At 38.9% G+C, this 18,470-nt stretch overlaps 1 protein-coding gene across 1 annotated transcript in view; it reads left to right on the forward strand.

Moving 5' to 3' along the window:
- The first annotated feature begins 4,919 nt into the window (after positions 1-4,919).
- IL15 (interleukin 15) overlaps positions 4,920-18,470 on the forward strand; it is a 31,704-nt gene continuing 18,153 nt past the window's right edge. The window contains exons 1-2 of the mRNA XM_010566941.1: positions 4,920-4,989; positions 5,607-5,736. Coding sequence (XP_010565243.1) covers positions 5,674-5,736 — 63 coding nt within the window. The 5' untranslated portion in view covers positions 4,920-4,989; positions 5,607-5,673. The remainder of the gene's footprint in view (positions 4,990-5,606; positions 5,737-18,470) is intronic.

Here is an 18,470-nt window from a genome sequence, read left to right on the forward strand (position 1 = left end):
TATTTTTTTATAAGTAGTTCCCAAATTTAAAGACATTCTTCTCACTCCACCTAGATTTCTCATTCCCATTTTACAGGCTTTGATAGGACAGGAGTTCACTCCAGGAATAAATACTGATATATTAACAAACAAGCTGATATATTTGTCTCTGCAAAGACCAAACTCTGGTAGAAAGCACTATTAATAGGTCCTCATGGGAATATATGCCTAAAACTCCTTTTTGAGCAGTAGTTCAAAGGGATAGGACTATGTTGGAGGTCCCCAGTACCAAGACACACAGATGATTCTTTCACAGACAAAAGGACTTCCAATTTTGTATCATTAATCCCAGATCAACTTACCTTCTCACTGCTTTTGTGCCAAACACTGAACCTTAGCCGCTGGTGCCCACCTCAAAGGTTCCTGTGTACTGAAGGCTCCTCTGCTCTTGCTGGGCCAGTGCTGTTCCCAAGGTGGGTGCTGTGATCCCACGCTCAGAATGAAGCTGAAGGAAGGACAATAAGAGACAGACATTTCATCCAAGCTGCCTGTACTGCATCAGTGTAAGCAGAGATCCCACTTGGCCAGGGCTGAGTGCCACCTTTGAGATAATATTCTGCACATCTCTGTGAGAGGTCTAGTCTGGGATTTTCTTCACATCCTTTAGCCAATCTGGGGCCTGTTCTCCACTATCTGTCAGGATTTATGGGCAGCGGGGGCTAGATTTTTTATATCATGATGACAACACAAAGAATTCAGGCACCTCGGCAGCTAATAAAAGCTTTCTGTCTTCCATTCATAAATTAACATACTAGTGTAAAATGAGCAGACTGATTCTTTTTTAGCTAAGAAATTACTGGAGAGCAGCAGAAATATTTGGAAGCCAGCAGGAGATGTACTATATAATTAAACTGTTGTCCTTGCTGATAGGTTATTATCAGCAGGTAACAAGATATATGCATCATTACAAACCATCTTACAGTATTTCATGCTATAACAGATGAGGTATGTCTTCAGTGACAGCATAGGGTGATCACTCAGACATTGTTGCCATTATAGCTGCTATAAATCACAACTTAACAGTTTAATAGTTTATCAATTAACTCTAGTGCCAATGCGTAAAAATTCTTTACCAAAAAATGGCTGATTTTTTCACCTACGGAGGAACTGTTTTTAAAAGCCAGTTTTATAAAAATACCTGTAGACTTGAAGGGTTGCACTCTGTGACGGTTAAAAAAATCTTATGCCTAAGTTGCTAAACCAGCCCACCCATGACTAGAATTTATCAAGTGTTTCAGGGTGCCTTTTTGTAAACAAAAATACAAGTGAAGCCAATTTACTGGCTGTAATTTATTTTTGAGTAGAGGGATCACCATATTCTAAACCGCTAGCCAAAAATGGTTCCCACTGCACCTCTCCCTAGCTGCAGTCTCTGCCAGAAGGCTGTGAGTGTCAAGTGCTTTGTAATTTTCTTCCCTAGAGTTTAAGCTATAAATAAGGACAGCGTGGAGAAGTTTATTGCCTCTGCTGGAGAAAGGACTTGAGCTCATCGGCGATGTCAGGTCACTGTCTGCCACAGATCCTGTTTGTGCAGATACAAAATATGACGATGCAGTTGTTGAGCTAATAATCTTCTCAACAACTCATGCAGTAGAAGACCCATTTTAGGTAAAGGAATAACACCACCGATAAGGTTTCAGTCCACATATCTTAACTGTTAATATGTTGTTAACTATTATTAACATAATATCAATCTGTAACTAATGTGATGGAAAATGAGGCATGAACTCTGTGGCCTCTTTGAAGCTGCATTGGCCAAGAATTATGGCACTTGCACCAGTGGTGCCTGTGTGTATCTCCGGCACATGACAAAGTGTCACTGTCTGTCTTCCTGCAAGGGGAAGTAGGAACCTTACCTGCCCTTCCAGGACTAAGGAGAGGTATTGCAGGAACATGGAAATCTATGCACCTGACATCTGAAAGCTGCAGCTGGTTACTGCCACCAAACTGCTTGTAACAGGTATGAACATAAGAACACTTGTTCAAAAATAACTAATTATATCTGTTTGTATAAGCCATACTGGCTCTCTCATGAGTCATGGAGCCCCAGTTTGAATGTCATTAAAATAACAGACATCTGCATACCTGTTAAAGCCAAGTGCATGTAGCATGCTTTTAAGGATACGGGAATGGGAGTCACAGTAACTCTCGCAGGCTCATATATTGTAGCCTGTGGCAGAAAAACAAAAAGTATGGTTTGTTTCCCTGCTAGTGTACATTGGTAATGGTATAATTGCTAGGTGGAGTTCTCCTTTGTGCTGCTTCTTGGCAGGGTAAATAGATCAGTGTTTCACATTCCTGAGGCTAGATTAGTTCTGATACTAGAGTTAATGTGATCAGTTGTACTCAGGGCTGCCACATACAGTGTAGATCACTGCCAGGCAGCAGAGGGGATGGGAAAGAGAGTGGCACTGGGAGCCCACCTGGGATTTCACCAGTTCCTGTTCTCAGCCCGGGGATTCCAGGTGTCAACCTGCCCTGCAATGACCAACACTGGATGCTGGTGATGGCAAAAGTCATGAGATTGGGGTTTACATGCTGCCTCTCTGCTTACAGCTTTCTTTCATTAATTTTATTTTAAATCTTCTTTACTTAATAAAAAAAAGGTCTACAGCCTTAGTTACGCTGTATCTTATAGTAATTAGTTACATAGGCACAAGAAACGTGATTTTACACTGGCTAGAATATATATACATTTAAATAAAAACCAGGAAACCCAGGAAAAGCAGATATTCTGTATTTCATGTATTCTTCTTTTGTGTGGCCCCATGTCTGATTTGCTGCACATTCCTTGCACCATGTTGTAAATCCAGAATAATTAATTTTATCTTTTTTTTGCCCTCCCTTTATGGCACTTATCAGTATAGTATCCAAATGCTTCTTGAACAAGAATTAGTTCATTTTTCTCAAAAGTCCTGAAGGATGAGAAAATGGGAATTTTGCTTTACAAATGGAAAAAGATTGGAATAACCTAATGATATTGGGTCCTGTATGTGATACCTGGAGATGGATTTTTTTTTTTTTAAGAGATTGTTTAGCATTCCCTAGGATTGTCTGTTTCCACATATAGCACCCAGTTTGTTCTGGGTGCTATATGTCAACACAGACAGCTGTGAGAATTCAATGATTTCTTTGAACTAAGCTCTGTAGAGGGCACTCATTTCCTCAAACTGTAGCATCTGCACTGGAGAAACCTGCATCTGACCTAGCTGAGTATAACAACTAGAAATATATGACTGGGGAGCATGAAGCATTTCATCCTAAGGGCAGATATACAAAGCAACTTAAAGACAAGATTTCTTGTAGGAGGGAACTCAGAAAATGATTGTCGCTTGTGAAAAATCTGGTTAAGGAACTTGCCCAAATCACAGGGAGATGGTGAGATGAAGGCAGGGACAGGGCTCTCTTCCTCAGGGCTGCATTCAGCTGCCTTTGTCATCGAACCCATGCTTCTTTTTCTGTGATCTTCTGCATCCTTTTCAACACATCTTCCTTCTTCAAATAAGGACATTTATACAGTTGTTGGGTTTTTTTTTCAAGAGCTTGATTCATTTGGTAAACAGAATCCATTTTGTTCATAAATCCTGTGAGAGAAAAAGGAAATCATTACATCATACTGTGATTAAAGATTTAGTACCTTTTTAAAATTATGAATTCATGGGAAGGCAGTGACCATGGGATTGAGTTTCGAGTTCTCAGGAAGAATATGCTTTAGTGTTCATAAATCCTCCCACTTCTGCTACACCCAACCTTTCCTCCTTCCTTGCAACTCCACTCTGTCTTAATTCTTTGCTGTGCTCTCCATTCGGTCATGCTGCTCAAATGCCACTGCTGTGTACCGGCAGCATCGTGGATTTCTGTTCCTCAGCCTTCACCACACTGTTCTTGCAGGGAGCCTTGTTTTTTATACAGAGTTCTGTTTGCCTCTGAAACTCTGAGACGGAGTATGTTCAATGTGAAGAGACTGCTGGAGACCAACTACACAGTGCCAACAAATCTCTTCTGCAATTATGTAAGCTAAGCCACTCATGACATGGCCGAGTTTGTGCAGGTTTTCTAGGCTGCCAAACTTGAACATGTTACTAAAAAGCACAGCTTTAATTAAATGGTTAGAAACATTTTCTTAATATGAAAGAAATGTGTATTTCTGCTAATTTGTTTTTGGAAATGATGGAACTACTCTTGATGGAACTTAAAAGAAAATCACTAGCCTGAATAAGGAAGTCAGTGTAGGAAATTTCAGCTCTAACAATTTCAGCTTGGCCAAACTAAAAGCAACTGAAACTGAGTCTTATTGTTTGAGACCCAGCTGCAGAAGGCCCTAATAAAACTGTAGGCAATAGCCACTTTACATATATAGAAATAGGACTGTGGTCCCAGCCCATATTTTTGAAATTATCAATGTTTAATTTTCTAAGAAAATAATGTTTATGCAATCACACATCTGTGTGTTTGCATATTTCTGCCTCCCTTCTCCATCACATTTTTTAATTCAAGGCTTAATTTCATTGAATAAATTACATCGGAAGCAGCATCTACACGTCACCTTTTCCAGCCTCCCACCTAAAGCAGGGCTAACTTCAACATTAGAGCAGGTTGCTCCAGGCTTGGTTGATTTTTTAATACCTCTGAGGATGGAGCGTCCACAACTTCTATAGGCAGCCTCCTTCACAAACTTATTTTCTTGCAGATTGCCTTGGGACTTCTTTTATAAAAAATACTAATATTAATGTCCAAATAAACTGTTCTGTCAACATATCTTCATAATTTTCTGCTGTATCTCTTCAAGGTCTTGCTGTGAATACAAAACCAGTTAGTTATTTGAACAAAAATGTGCGTTTCTCCAACTCCAACACTTGCAAGATTTGAAAGTGAATCTAGAAAAAAAAAAAGTTTCTGAAAGAGATGGGAAACATTCCAGTTAGGTTTTATTGTGTCATCTGTAAAAAGGTAATAAAAAGGGGAATGAGCTGGTTAGACAGTTGCCATGATCCTTACTATGAAAACACTGCTTAAATGGAGGTGGTATGGTGGATTGCTGCTGACCCGACCTTGGTTCAGTGTGGTTTGCCTCATTTATTCTCTTCTAATTTGTTTTATAAAATAGGGGAGAACAAAAGTAAAATCACATAGCTGGACTTTACTGTATCTACATAAAAGGCAACTATTAAAAGGAATTGTCATGCTGTGTTGTAGTAATTAGGGGAACTCTTCCAGCCCTTTATAAAAAACAGAATTATACTGATGTTAATGACTTTAATACTAGCTAACTGGGCTACAACCTGTTTTGTGATTGTTATCAGAAGTCATAATAAATTGGCCTTTGATGACAATGCACATTTTCCAGGGGGAACCCCCCTTATATTGCAGCATTCAAAAATGGGACTCTTACCTAGATAAAAATAACCCTTTTAAAAAGTCTGTGTCTTGTGATTTCCAATAATTTAGAAGATTTAAAAGCATCTTGCAAAAGTTACTTGTGAAATTTCAGCTTTGAGTGCTCTTAATAGATTGGCTGAGAGCCACTCAGAACTCCATTGCAACATACATATTTTTTCCATGTCTAGGTCCCACAGTGTACTTTCCTGATTCAGATTCCACGCTTCTGCTCTGAGTAATGTTCCAGCAGGCAGGATGCTGGGGATGGGGTGCCCAACACAAAACCCTGCTGGAGCATTGAGCAGGCTGGACAGTCAGGTAAGTGTTACTTAAACAGCATGGCATTTTAGGAAATTTCAGCAAAGCTTTAAATGGTATTTTACAGCCCAACAAGAAAACAAGGTAATACATCAAATGTAAGGCTTGGAAACATTTCCAGTATTTTAGATGAGGTCACTAGCACCCTATAATTTTCTGCTTTGTTTTTTCCACTCCTTGTTCACTTGTACGAGAATTACACAGCAAATAGGTCTGGATTTTTTCACATTCGTGTTTTTCACAGTTTATTTGCGGCACAGCAAGTTCTAGCAGATTTTGCCTCTTGCTTGGACTTAATGCCCATGTCTAGCTGACCTTTTGCAACATGCAAGGCCATAACTGCTGACCCTCAAAAGGGTGTTTAATACAGGACGGAAATGCTTGCATGTGTCCAGCCTCTGTAGCACTCCTCAGTACTCCTCAACACGCTTTCTAGATGATTCTGTATCAGTTGCGTTTCCAGTATGCAGCGTGGCCGGGTGACCTCTTTATAACCCAAAAGCCATTAGCATATGGCACTCAGGACACCCCAGGCTTGCACACAGCTCTACACTGGCAGGCCAGTCCTTCCCTTCCTCCAGGTAGGCTCCTTTCCTGAGCAGTGGAGCCTATTGCTGGGGGTCCTGGCAGCCTGAGGCAGGATTCTCCCACTTTCAAACACTTGATTGTCCCATGGCAACAAGCAGAGCAGAGAGCTGCCTGCATGGTACCTTGCCACGGAGGAAAAGACAGAGTGCCCTGGCTGTGGGCCCTCACCCACGCAAGGACTGCAGCGGGTCTCCAAGGCAGGCACCGTGCATATAGCCCTGCCACCGTGGCACCTCCACAATGCTTCCGCAGCCCCATCCCACCCGGCCTGCCATGCCAACGTGCTGCACTGTGGATGGAAAGGTTCCTGTGCAAAGCCAATCTGCCTAAATATGCAGGTAGGGGGGAAAAGCCAAACAGGAATTGTCTGAATGGTCTTCCTGCTAGTTATGGTAGTGAAGTTGTTGCTTAGAACAGAGTGGATTTTTTCTACAATGAATTTTGATCAAAGCTTCTTTAGCTAAATGTGTAATTGCTCATACTTGAAACTATAGCTGCTTTTCTGCAGAAGCCATAGAAACAATGAATCAGCTCAAAACTGAGGTAATAACTGATTACCAAATAGCTTCATATGACTTCATGCAAAGTGCCAGAGTGATTACATCAGAATCTTAGCTTTTATTAAAAGCAGGAAAAATATAGGCCTCCTGATTATGGGGAAAAATTTGGAACTCAAACCCCACCAATGTAGCCTATCAAAAGTTGGGAGGATTAGAGCAGACAGCAGCTGCTTATGGGACAGGTGAAGAATATAGCATAGCTAAGTCACAGACCCAAATCTCTCTCACATATTGAGTCACTCGTTACAAGGTTTGTTTCTTATCTAATTCCTTATCATTCTACTGTTTGTATTCTGTTGGGACACTGGGGTAAAAGATAAAAGATCACATTTAGGAGATCATAGTATCTTCCGCTTGTTGGCTGGCTTCAGGTGTCTGCTAGTACTGTGATCTAGACTACTGCATGGACCTACTTGTCACAGGCCTTTCAAATTACACCTTGTTATAGTGCTCCCACTTCTACACCTTCTTTCTGGTCTACACTTCCTACCATCTCCTGCATCATATTCCATCTCTCTACACCAAGCTATAACTCCCTGAGCCTTTGTCCCTACATGTTCAGTCTCCTGCCCATGTTCTTATAAAAAAACTCGCACATCCTGGCACTTATCAGATGGTTCTGAAGATATGATATATGATAATGACAGAGCAGATCATGAGCTACTGTCTTGAGCAGGTACAAGTTCCTGCATGCTAGTTCTTCCACAATGATCACCTGTAGCACATGTGTGTCAAGTTAAGGTTATTTACTCTTCTAAGCCTGTAAAAATATCAAATGCATCACAAGCAAATAGGTTTCTATTTATGCTGAGCATTTCAAATAAAAATACAGCCAGTGTTGTTTTGACTATAGTATTTCCCCTACTGCTCTTAAAGAATATAAAAAGCCATTACTCATGCAGCAAGATGCAGACACAGGATTGTGTGACTATCTCAGTAAGAAAGCTTATTTTGCCCTTTGGTCATAGTAATGCTGCCTTTGTTACAACTTACCTGTTTAATCTCTTTCATCCTGTAGTGGGTTGACCCTGGTTGGATGCCAGGTGCCCACCAAAGCCGCTCTATCACTCCCCATCCTCAGCTGGATGGGGGGGAGAAAATATAACAAAAGGCTCGTGGGTCAAGATGAGGACAGTTTAATAAAGTGATAGCAAAGGTTGCGCGTGCGAAAGCAAAGAAAAAACAAATGATGTTATTCTCTACTTCCCATCAGCAGGCGATGTCTAGCCACTTCTCGGGAAGCAGGGCTTCAATACGCGTAGTGGTTGCTCCGGAAGACAAAATGCCTCCCCTTCCGTCTCCCTTTACTTAGCTTTTATATCTGAGCTGACGTCATATGGTATGGAATATCTGTTTGGTTGGTTTAGGTCAGCTGTCCTGGTTATGTCCCCTCCCAAGATCTTGCCCTGCCACAGCCTGCCATTGGGGGGGGGCAAAAATGTTGGAGAGACAGCCTTGATGCTGTGCCAGCACTGCTCAGCTGTAGCCAAAACACTGGTGTGTTATCAACACCTTTCTAGCTACTGATGCAGAGCACAGTGCTATGAGGGCTGCTATGGGGAGTATTAACTCCATCTCAGCCAGACCCAATACACATCCTTCATGATAACTTAAAAGAAGTCTCATGTCTTCTGGAAGCAATTCTGTTTGCTTCCAAAGCCAGTGAACATTTTTAAATACAATTGTACCACTACCCTTTTAAATGTATGTGCAAGTTTATTCACCTGGCATTTACGCTACTTTATCATCTCTTAAATTAATCATTTTATGCTTTTTATACACAGTGAATGATGTAGCTATGAAGGTACAAACAAAAAGACAACATCCTTCCCAATAGGGCTTAGTATCTAAAACCAGATGTAACATATAGCCATTAACATCTACATTATGCCTGTTAAAATAAAAAAAAAAAAGGTGCAGATAAGTTGAAAATGGTAAATCATGATAGAATAGTCTGCTATGAGGAAAAAAGCTGAGTGGATTCCATCCACTGAGAATATATTATTGTGCACTCTGTAATAGTTTTGTAAAGATTTTTTTCCTTTAAATCTTTAGTGATTGATAAAGATTTGAACTGGATGATGCTTTTGTAGTTGAGCTATCTTCTTGCTTATTTTTAACAGAGATTATTTCTATAAAATACTATCTTAGAAACTACTGCACAAAGCTAAGAATATTCTGATAATAGAATATAGAAGTTTCAGATCAGTTTCCAGGGATCAGCTCAAACAGGTATCACTCACTTCAGAACAGACAGGTAGTTACAACATTACCAGAAATTTAGGAACCAAGGTTCCCAGTCTGTTTTCCAGAAATCATATCAGCCTTCCATTACCAAAATGACTTTGACTAACTGAATCTCTGTCTGTTGACCACTTTGCTGTGAGTTATCTCTATATGCTAGAGGAAAAGATACCATAAAAAAAAAGTTAGAATAAAGTAGCTGGTCCTTGGGAACTTGACAGGGAAGCAGTCAAAGAAGATATTAATCTACAGGCTCACAAATAATTACCTATCCTTAGTGTACCCAAAGGTGCTTCTGCATGCACTGAACTAGCTCCTGTCCAGTGCTAGACTGTGGGCTGTGTGATGCTCTTAAGTGGTATTCTAGAAGGCTGTTGTTAAGGAGTTTGCTGAATAAGGATTTATTCCTGACATTAATCTTTAATATAAACAGTTACATTAACATAAAAATGAGAACAAAGTAATTAAAGGGGGAGAGATGTACATTTCACCCAGTGGCTTGCTCCACTGATCCTAACAGCTACTAGTACAAGCAGAATTTTTTGTTGTCTCAAAAGTTTCTGCAATAGTTTACCATATGACTTGAAACTACAAGTTTAGATTAAATTACACGTTAGCTGATTCATTATTCCTAATGTCAGGTTCTCCAGCTGAATTTGAAAGTTCAAAGGCTCTGATTAGAGGATTCCCTCCCTCACTTACATCAGGACACCTGAGGAAAATTTCATATTTTTAAATTTTCTATGTCTTTCAGAGAAAAGGAAGCAGTTTAGTAATTTCATTAAAATGTATTGTCCAGTATGTTTGCAGAGTTACACATGCATTTACTTTATCTTCCTATTTTCTTTGCATTCTAATTGTATCAAAATTTACTTTTAAAAAGATCACTGAAATGCCACCAGTACATATAATTCATTCACTCACTCATGAAAATGAAATAAATCAGCCCTGATCTTGGTTGTTAGTTTCTTTTCTCTGAAAGGTGTTAAAGTATCTGTTCCTTACTCAGTTGAGTCAATGAAACTCTGTGCCAGTTTAAAGTAAGTGTTAGGCCTGTTTATCTATGGAAGGAATAAAACTCACAGCACACAACCCCTGTTTTCTGGTGTTCAGGATATGCAGTTCTGTGAAGGACAACACAATGCCATTGAGAGTGCAGCCTTTTCAGTTTCAACTATTCTCTTCTGTCCCCCTTTCCATCATCAATACATTAAGCACTTTTTTTTTTAACACAATCAACTTTAGGTCTATAACTGGAACATAATTTCAATGCTTTTATTAGCTAATTTGTACTCACATTTGAATGAAGTTTCATGTGCTGTATTTTGTTACATCTTTGTAATCATCTAGCCAGTTGTAAACTAGATTTATTCTACTGTACTGTACTGTAAGTCTACCAAGGTTGCTGGGCAAATAAAAACCTCTAAAAAAGCTCCAGGCATATTCACTCCCCTTATTTCCCCTCAAAGTTATTTTTAGGACCAATACCAACCATATAACTCTTCAGTATAACAGTTAAAATTTATCAAAGTCCTAAAAAGAAAGAAACTAGAGGTGAGCATGGAAATTAGGGTTCAACTTCAATGGGCATTTCCATGAATTACTGCATAACAAGTTTTTAATTATATCATCTTGGGAAGTGAGATAGTTAGGCTGGGTAGACATTCTCACTGTGTGAGAAACTTCCAAGAAAAGCAAAAGCAACGTATGTTGCTCTATTTCCTTTCTGAAAAAGTTGCCTGTTGGAGACGTGCCTCTAAGTTACAGCTTTCATTTAGTATTAGGATAGGCTGTAGACTTGCCTTGTTCTGTCCTTGCTCCAACATCTGCAGCTCTTCAGCCAACTCAACAGCCTAAGCCTGAATCGGGCCTTTTTTACAAAGCTGAATGAAGATGTGTTGTCTCTCCAAGCTTTCCAGATGGTGGTGGGAACAAAGGGAAAAATCATGGAACAGACATTCATTACAAACCTGATCAAAAATACAACTTCCATCATTGTTGCCAAGGAGAAATTGATGTAAAATTAAAATATTCTGTTCCCTAGCTCCTAAGTGAGGATAATGAACAAAGTCTCTTCCATAGAGAGGACCATTTTCCATTTCAGAACAACAGACAAGTCTCTATACACAGATTAATATTCCTTTTTTTACCTGCTTTGCTCACCATCCATGCCTCTAGAGTAAGATCAATTCAATTATCATATCCTGAAGAAGGATCAGACAACAGAAAGAAGAGAGGAGCCTCTATGAAAAAAGGGAGAGGCATAGAAAATTGTCAGAAGACAGTACTGAGAAACACAGGAACATCCAGAAACAGCTGCTGGAATAACTGCAGAAATGGTTAGCCCTGTTGGAGAACATTCCAATTAAAACTCCAGTCCAGAAAAGCCCCACAGCCTAAAATTAATGACATGCTGAGAACAACCGTGCGCTTCTCTCACAACTCGGGCTGTAAGATGATGAATCACTGGCAACACCTCTTCTTCTGCTACTTGCCTTTGTGTGCATATGTCAAGGACAGCAGACAGAAATACTATGTTTATTGTAGCATAGACTAACTCAAACCTGTGGCATCAGTACTTGCAGGCATGCCCACTACATCTGCATTGTTACGTTCAGTGAAGTCTGAAATTTTTATTCTTACAGGCTGAACTTCATGATGTAAAAATGTGCATTGTTGGGTTTTTTGGGGTTTTTTTTGTGTTTTTTTTTTATTTCCTGGTAAAAAACATTTATATTTAACAAAGGCTTAATGCAGCATCATAACGTGTTTTTTAAAGGAAGAGCTGCATAAAATCTTCAACTTCTAGCTTCCTTGCAGACTACCTTGATGCTGTGCTCAGCTGGCAGGAGGGATTACATTGCATGAACAAGTTGTCTCAGCAGTTTTGCTTCCCAGCCATTGCAGAAGCCTGCTCCCCTGTTTTTGCTGGTATTGTGTCAAATAGAGAAAGTTTTTCAGGCACTTGAGGCAGAGACCGTTTATATGTTACTAATTAGCCTCATCATTAACCACTGCGAACTCCTTTTCTACCTCCCAGCAGAAAACTTCTCGGTCATTCTACAGCTTCTTGAGATCCTCCCCCTATCCATTTTGTCTGGTGACTGGATCACGGGCAGGGTAGTGGGCTGTAGTAAATGCTTGAGCCTTGGAATATTATACAGATGGACTGCAAGACCTGAAGGGCTGTGCAGACAGGAGTCCTAACAGTCTTGATGTAGTTTGGCAATCCAAACTGTGCAAAACTATCTGTCATCCATGCATTGCAAAATTTTGTAAGCCTTGTTGTTTGATCTGTCCTCATCAAAGTGGTGAGCTAGGGATTAGTAGTAGTAAACTATACCTTGAGGTGGAACTATCTCCTTAGTATACTGTTTCAACTTCTAGATTGTCTCTGAGTGGATTTTTATGATAATAAGCTTCATTTCCATGCCATGTAGTCATTTCACTATCATATCACTATCCAGAACAGCCTTGTGAATCACCATTCTTTCCCAATGTCCACTGGTGGTTTCCTGAGCCAAGAAATAATGTTCTCCTGAATGAAGTTGCTCCAGGAAAAGTTTATTCACAGCTTTTTTGCTGGAGAAAAGAGAGGAAAATGTCAGCATGGCAACTTACTTTCAAATGAAAGCATCTTCAAGTGGAAGTGTATTAGCACTTCTTTTTTTGAAGAAAAAAAATCTCCCTCCCTAAATACAATCTAGAAGTTTCACTTCAGCTCAAGACAGGTGATTCATTAAGTCCTTTTGGAGGGAACATGGGATTTTGTTGGATTGACTACAATCACAAACCCCCAGTGGTTTCTAACAGATATCCTGCAGAAGGGTTGGGGGGATGGGGAGGGAGGAAAAGACCTCACAGTGCCATTTGTATGTACTGATTTAAAGAAAAACAGCTATGGAAATAACAGTTACTTCAAATTAATTCTGTTAGTTATAAAAAAATAAACACAGCTATATATTAAAAAGATATTTGCCATGCAGATATTAACAGTCACTTCTCTTGTCTATGCTATCAGACAATTTCCAACTAAACTCATAAAGCACAGGCTGCTATGAAAGTAATTGTTTCTACTGCACCATAACACAAGGCACTAGACCATTTACGTCGCATGATACTCTTTGCAAAGGTAGAATTGGTGGCCTTTATGTCTTGGCTAAATTCTTATGTGGGTGAGTAGCTTCCTTCTCTCTTGAATCCCAAGTGTGTGTTTCTTCATGTGTCCTTATCACACCTTCAAGCAACCTTTTCAGCAGAGAACCTTGATTTGTACGCTTTGTACACTTTTGTGTCCTCTGAAATTTTGCTTATTTAATCAGTTGTTTGTCTTCCCCAGAAATAGCTAGCTACATAAAAATAGTGAGATGACTCTTGTGACTTCCAATTTCCTACAAAAGCTGTCTGGATAACTACATGATTTTACTTTTTAAAAAAATTTTTTTTTAACATGTCCAGACAAACACAATATTATTTAATGGAATACAGCTTGAGCCAGCAGTTACACTCATTTTGTTTCATACAAAAAAGATATTTCTCACCTCATTATCATGTTCCACATAGTTAGAGAATTGTGCCACTGTCCTGCTCTCTTGCTTCTATTCAGAATTCAGAATGCTGAATGGTTGTGCCATAATTTGGCTGATCTTAGACTTTCCCAGCATATTTTGGTGGATTTAGTCCTTCCAAGATACAACTCTCTGTGCTACTAAAGAGGTCTGATATTAAAGTTCTCTGTAATAAATAATGTGAATTTCATTTTGCATCATGATACTAATGTGAAGGAGAGATGACCAAATAATATGTCAAAATGAAGATCCTGAGTCATATTAATCGTCCACAATGCTTCTCATCTCATCTGCTTTTGGTCTTGCAGATAGATTTGTCAACATAATTTGAGAGGTATGCTATGGCATTTTAGACTTAAGTAATTTCTTCCTGTCTTTATTTGCCTTACAGCAGAATGTGCCTTTCACTTCACTTAATATAATTACTTAATTAATTAGAAATAATTTGTGCTTCCCCTTCCCAGCTACCATTCTTTTTTCAAACATGAAGATCTGAGATGAGAGGTTTTTTCCACTGTAGCTATCTCATGACTCTTTTTCTCAGCTTTCAATATTATGTCCCCTGCTTAGCATAGTCAACAGATGACCCTACCACACAGGATAGCCTGTTTGTCGGCCTCCAATCCTATATCTCATATCAGGAAATACCACATTACCTTCCTCATATTTAGTGAGCACCCACAGATGTTTTTTCCTCTTCTCTGCTCCTCAAATCCCATTCATACTGCCACCTGGGAGCATCAGGTGAAGTAGCCAACAGGCTCTGTAAATTACAGGAGATGACTGCAGCAACAGCAGACAAAGGAAGAAGCAGGAGAAAAGAGTACACTCTCTGGGCTGTAAGTTTGAGTTTGGCCATTTTATCTACCAGCCTCCAACAAAAAAAATCCTCAAAGGGCCAAATAAATTAGGACTAAATTTTTGTTTAGTCAGCAGAAGACAATTGATACAAGCAGTAGCAAGGTCAGGCATAATCCAAATTCAGCGGTATCTTTTACTTACCCATTCTGCCCAGCAGCTCCCCTTTCAGGAGTTCTTATGATTATTCTGGCAACAGGCAAAAGTTAGATGTCCTTGAAAGCTTTTCATCTTCTTTTTCATATCCTTTTCCATTTTAAGAAGCAAGAGTCCACATGCTCTTACTACAAGACATTAAGCTGTGATACGCAGTTATCATATTTGTTATGAGACAAATAGCTCCCCAAGAATACTGAAGAATCTTCTCTAGAAGTGTTAGGTACTAGGCAAAGAGCTCTCTCTCAAAAAAAAAAAAAAGAAAAAAAAAGAGAGATCAGCATTTGGTTTTGTCTTGGAACTAGGAACTGGACTCCCAGAAGCCTCTTCTAGTCTGTGATATTAGTACTATGATACTGCATAATAAACCAGTGTAGTGTCTCAAGCCCATTGAAACCTGGCCTAGGTGTCACTGAGATTTTAACTGCAAAGTGTTTGGTTTAGTAGCCAATCTCTCAAGAATAATTCCACTGTGTAAACCCAGGGGAGAAACTAATGTAATTTCTAAGGAGCAGGATGCTTGTTCACCTGAAAATCCACACTGGCATTCAGGAGAATTCTGTTCAGTTTCTGAAATCTCCTCAAATTCTATGCTTGACCAAGGGCCATTAAAGCAATATTATTGTTTCTCAGTTCTCCAGCAATAAAAATGACATTACAACTCCTTCCTTTTTGCATTTTGTCTGACTTGTTGAGATGTTTTGTAATCTCTTTTGGAAAACATTAGCCTTAATTACAGGTTTACATAGTTTAGAGTATATCACACTAGGTTTCATCTTAGTGGATGTTTTCGGTTGCTACCATTAGACAAAAAGTAGCATAGCATTAACATAAAGTATGAGTTCTCAAAAAAAGTTCAGTCTTTCAAAGATGCAGGTGATATCCACTTTTTTTTTCCTAAAAAAATGAGTTCAGAGGCAAATACAATCAGTTTGTTTCAGTGAAGCTATTATCTTTTTCTGATAGTAATCATGCTGATATTCAAGTAACTAAGTAGCATATAAAATTATTGAAATTAATTCCTCTTCACTCCACCTTAAAAAAAGACAGAAATCAGACACACAGAGTTGGCTGTGTATTAGTGAAATTTTGTTAGTGAAATTTTAACCACAATTTGGAAATGACTCAATAAGCATCCTTTAACTGAGCTTATCCTCTGACTGAATGCTAATCAGTTATCTTCTGCAACTGTAGAACAAAAGGAACATGGATATGCTGTGAATTGAGAAATTCACACCCTTACGAGATCATTACAATTAAAGTAAACAAACAAACACAGCTTCAGGAAAACTGCTGAAGCTTCCTCGTATTTTTTTCCAATGATTTTGTTCTCCTGTGGTTGGCTTTGCTCACTTCTGCTTAGCTCCTGCAGACCCATGGAGGACAATTAAAAGCAGGTAGGAAATTTAGAAAATTGTACAACTGCCACATCACATCAGAGATGGTTAGGAGGAATGGGCAAATTTTTTTTTTCCAAAAATCTTCAAAACCATTCATATACTACTGAGATTCTGATATACAGTATGCTGTTATCAGGTCAGAATATGACTATTGAAGAAAATTTATACCAGACCCAAAGCATTGCTAGAAAACATCTAAATGGATCTCACAGCTCTATAAAAACTGCAAGGCTTTAGATTATTAAAGAGATGCATTAAGCTATTCTGCTTTGACTGGTGCATGAAGCAAAGTGCTTGGTTCTATTTCTGCTAAATTACATGGTTAAAATGTTATTGCATTCACCCTTTCTAAAAATAGAATTCAAATATACAAGAGTTGGCAATATCATACAGAAAGAGTCTATTTCAGAGAGACACGTACCTTTATGAAGACTCTATGTAGGTTAACTTTGAGATTAAAAAAGACTTTAGTCAGTCAGTCCAGCATTCATTTTCTGTAAAACTTGAAACAAAAGCTTATCACACACTTATTTAATTTATATGGTAAAACTTGAAGAAAATACAGTCAAGATATTAAATTTGGTCTGATTTTTGGGAGACGTTTCCTTTGACAACTTTATCTCAGAAATACCCCCAGCCTTTAATAAAGGCTGGAATTTTTCAATGTAAAGTTTTTCAGGATGTGATGAAGCTTTTGGGGTCTAGTACCCTTGAATGACGAGAGAGACGTGATAAGAGTCTGCCCTTGCAATCCTGATTTATGAGGGGAATTGGCTTATTCCTGTAGCCAGAAACACAGCGTATACATATGTATTGGAGGAAGAGTGATGTGCAAGCTGGAGCTGACAAAGACCAGAGGGAGAAAGAGGAGAATTGAGGCCTGTTCTCAATAGTGAGCTCTGTATAAGAGGATGCTTCAGAGCTTAGCTGTGGGACAAAGCATCTTGGTTCTAGAGAAATTTGCTAAGGAAAACATATGTCAAGTTGCTGTATTTACATGATTCTTGTCTCAGTTTCAAGTGGAGGACTCTTGAAACATCTATGTTGTCTCTATAAGTCATTATCATGTAATGTAGTATAGAATACTTCTGATTACCAGCTTGAGGATGAAGGGGACCTTCTAGAGGTTTTGTTCAGCACCATGACTTCAGTGGTGCTGACAAATGTGAAAACAGCACCAGGAGCTAGAAGGTAATCTTCATAGACTGAACCTACCCCATGTTCTGGTGTGAATGTGATTTCCACCACATCTGTTCTGTAACTGAATGGACACCTACCTTGATTAGTCAAAAATATTTTGGGAATGGAAAACAGTTGGGTCATCACTAGAGACATTGATTTTTTACACATTCCTTTTGCTGATGCCATCATTTCTCCCTGTAGGAGCCAGTAGTTTCAAATCAATCCGTTTACTTTCATTTCCTTACCAGGTAGAAGCAAGGAGCTGGGAGCTAGAGAGAATATAGGGAAACCCTAGAGAAGAGCTATGATGCACTGGCTCTGAATTCCCCATGGGCATAAACCCAGTTGAAAATTCTGCTATGGGTACCTGCTATTACCATTTGCACTCTCTCTAGCTGATCAGAACATAAAGTGTAGCTCTCCTTTCTAGTATTCAAATTTATCTTGAGTTTTGAGAAAACAGTCTTCAGCAGTTGGATACCTATAATCCAAGCAGCTTTACTGGCTTTCCTACTCTCTTTTCTATTATTCCACACTCAAATACATGTGAATTGTGCATTGTACTCAAAACCCCCTATGCTACTAACATTTGTTATCTCAGTTAGGGGTTATCTAACAGTACCTGAACATATTATAAATGTATGGTGATACAATAGAAATGTCTAGAGCATATACACTACTGATAGATTCACTCTTCAAGTATCTATGGGACTTCTTTTTCCGAGGGAATGTTTGTGAAACATTTTCTCATGTTCTACTTTTGAAACAATTCCTTCTTTCTTCTGTCTTCCCTTTTTTTTTTTTTGAAGGACAAAACCCCCACACATCTCCTGCCCTCATGTAACTGAAAATACCTCTCAGATTCATAAGATTTTATGGATGCCTGTAGATTATTTTGCATAATTTAAATGACACATGAATATTTCAGGTCTCATTTTGAACTGTGTGCGATTTCAAGATACATGGGTCATACTGAGGACAAAGTAGTTTTCTAGTAGTTTTCACCCGGCTAAAGATGAATGACCTGACAATAATGCAAATTTATATGCTGTGCCTATGTGACAATTTTTAACAAGAAACTAATAGATAATTTGACTACCAGTGAGTAAGATGTGGTATTGAAAGTGAACTGACATATAAATGTCGAGAAGGCCAACTCAAGCTCTGTATTACACTTA

This window comes from Haliaeetus leucocephalus, unplaced genomic scaffold (genome assembly GCF_000737465.1).
Source record: "Haliaeetus leucocephalus isolate CR32 unplaced genomic scaffold, Haliaeetus_leucocephalus-4.0 Scaffold220, whole genome shotgun sequence".
NCBI classification, from domain to species: domain Eukaryota; kingdom Metazoa; phylum Chordata; class Aves; order Accipitriformes; family Accipitridae; genus Haliaeetus; species Haliaeetus leucocephalus.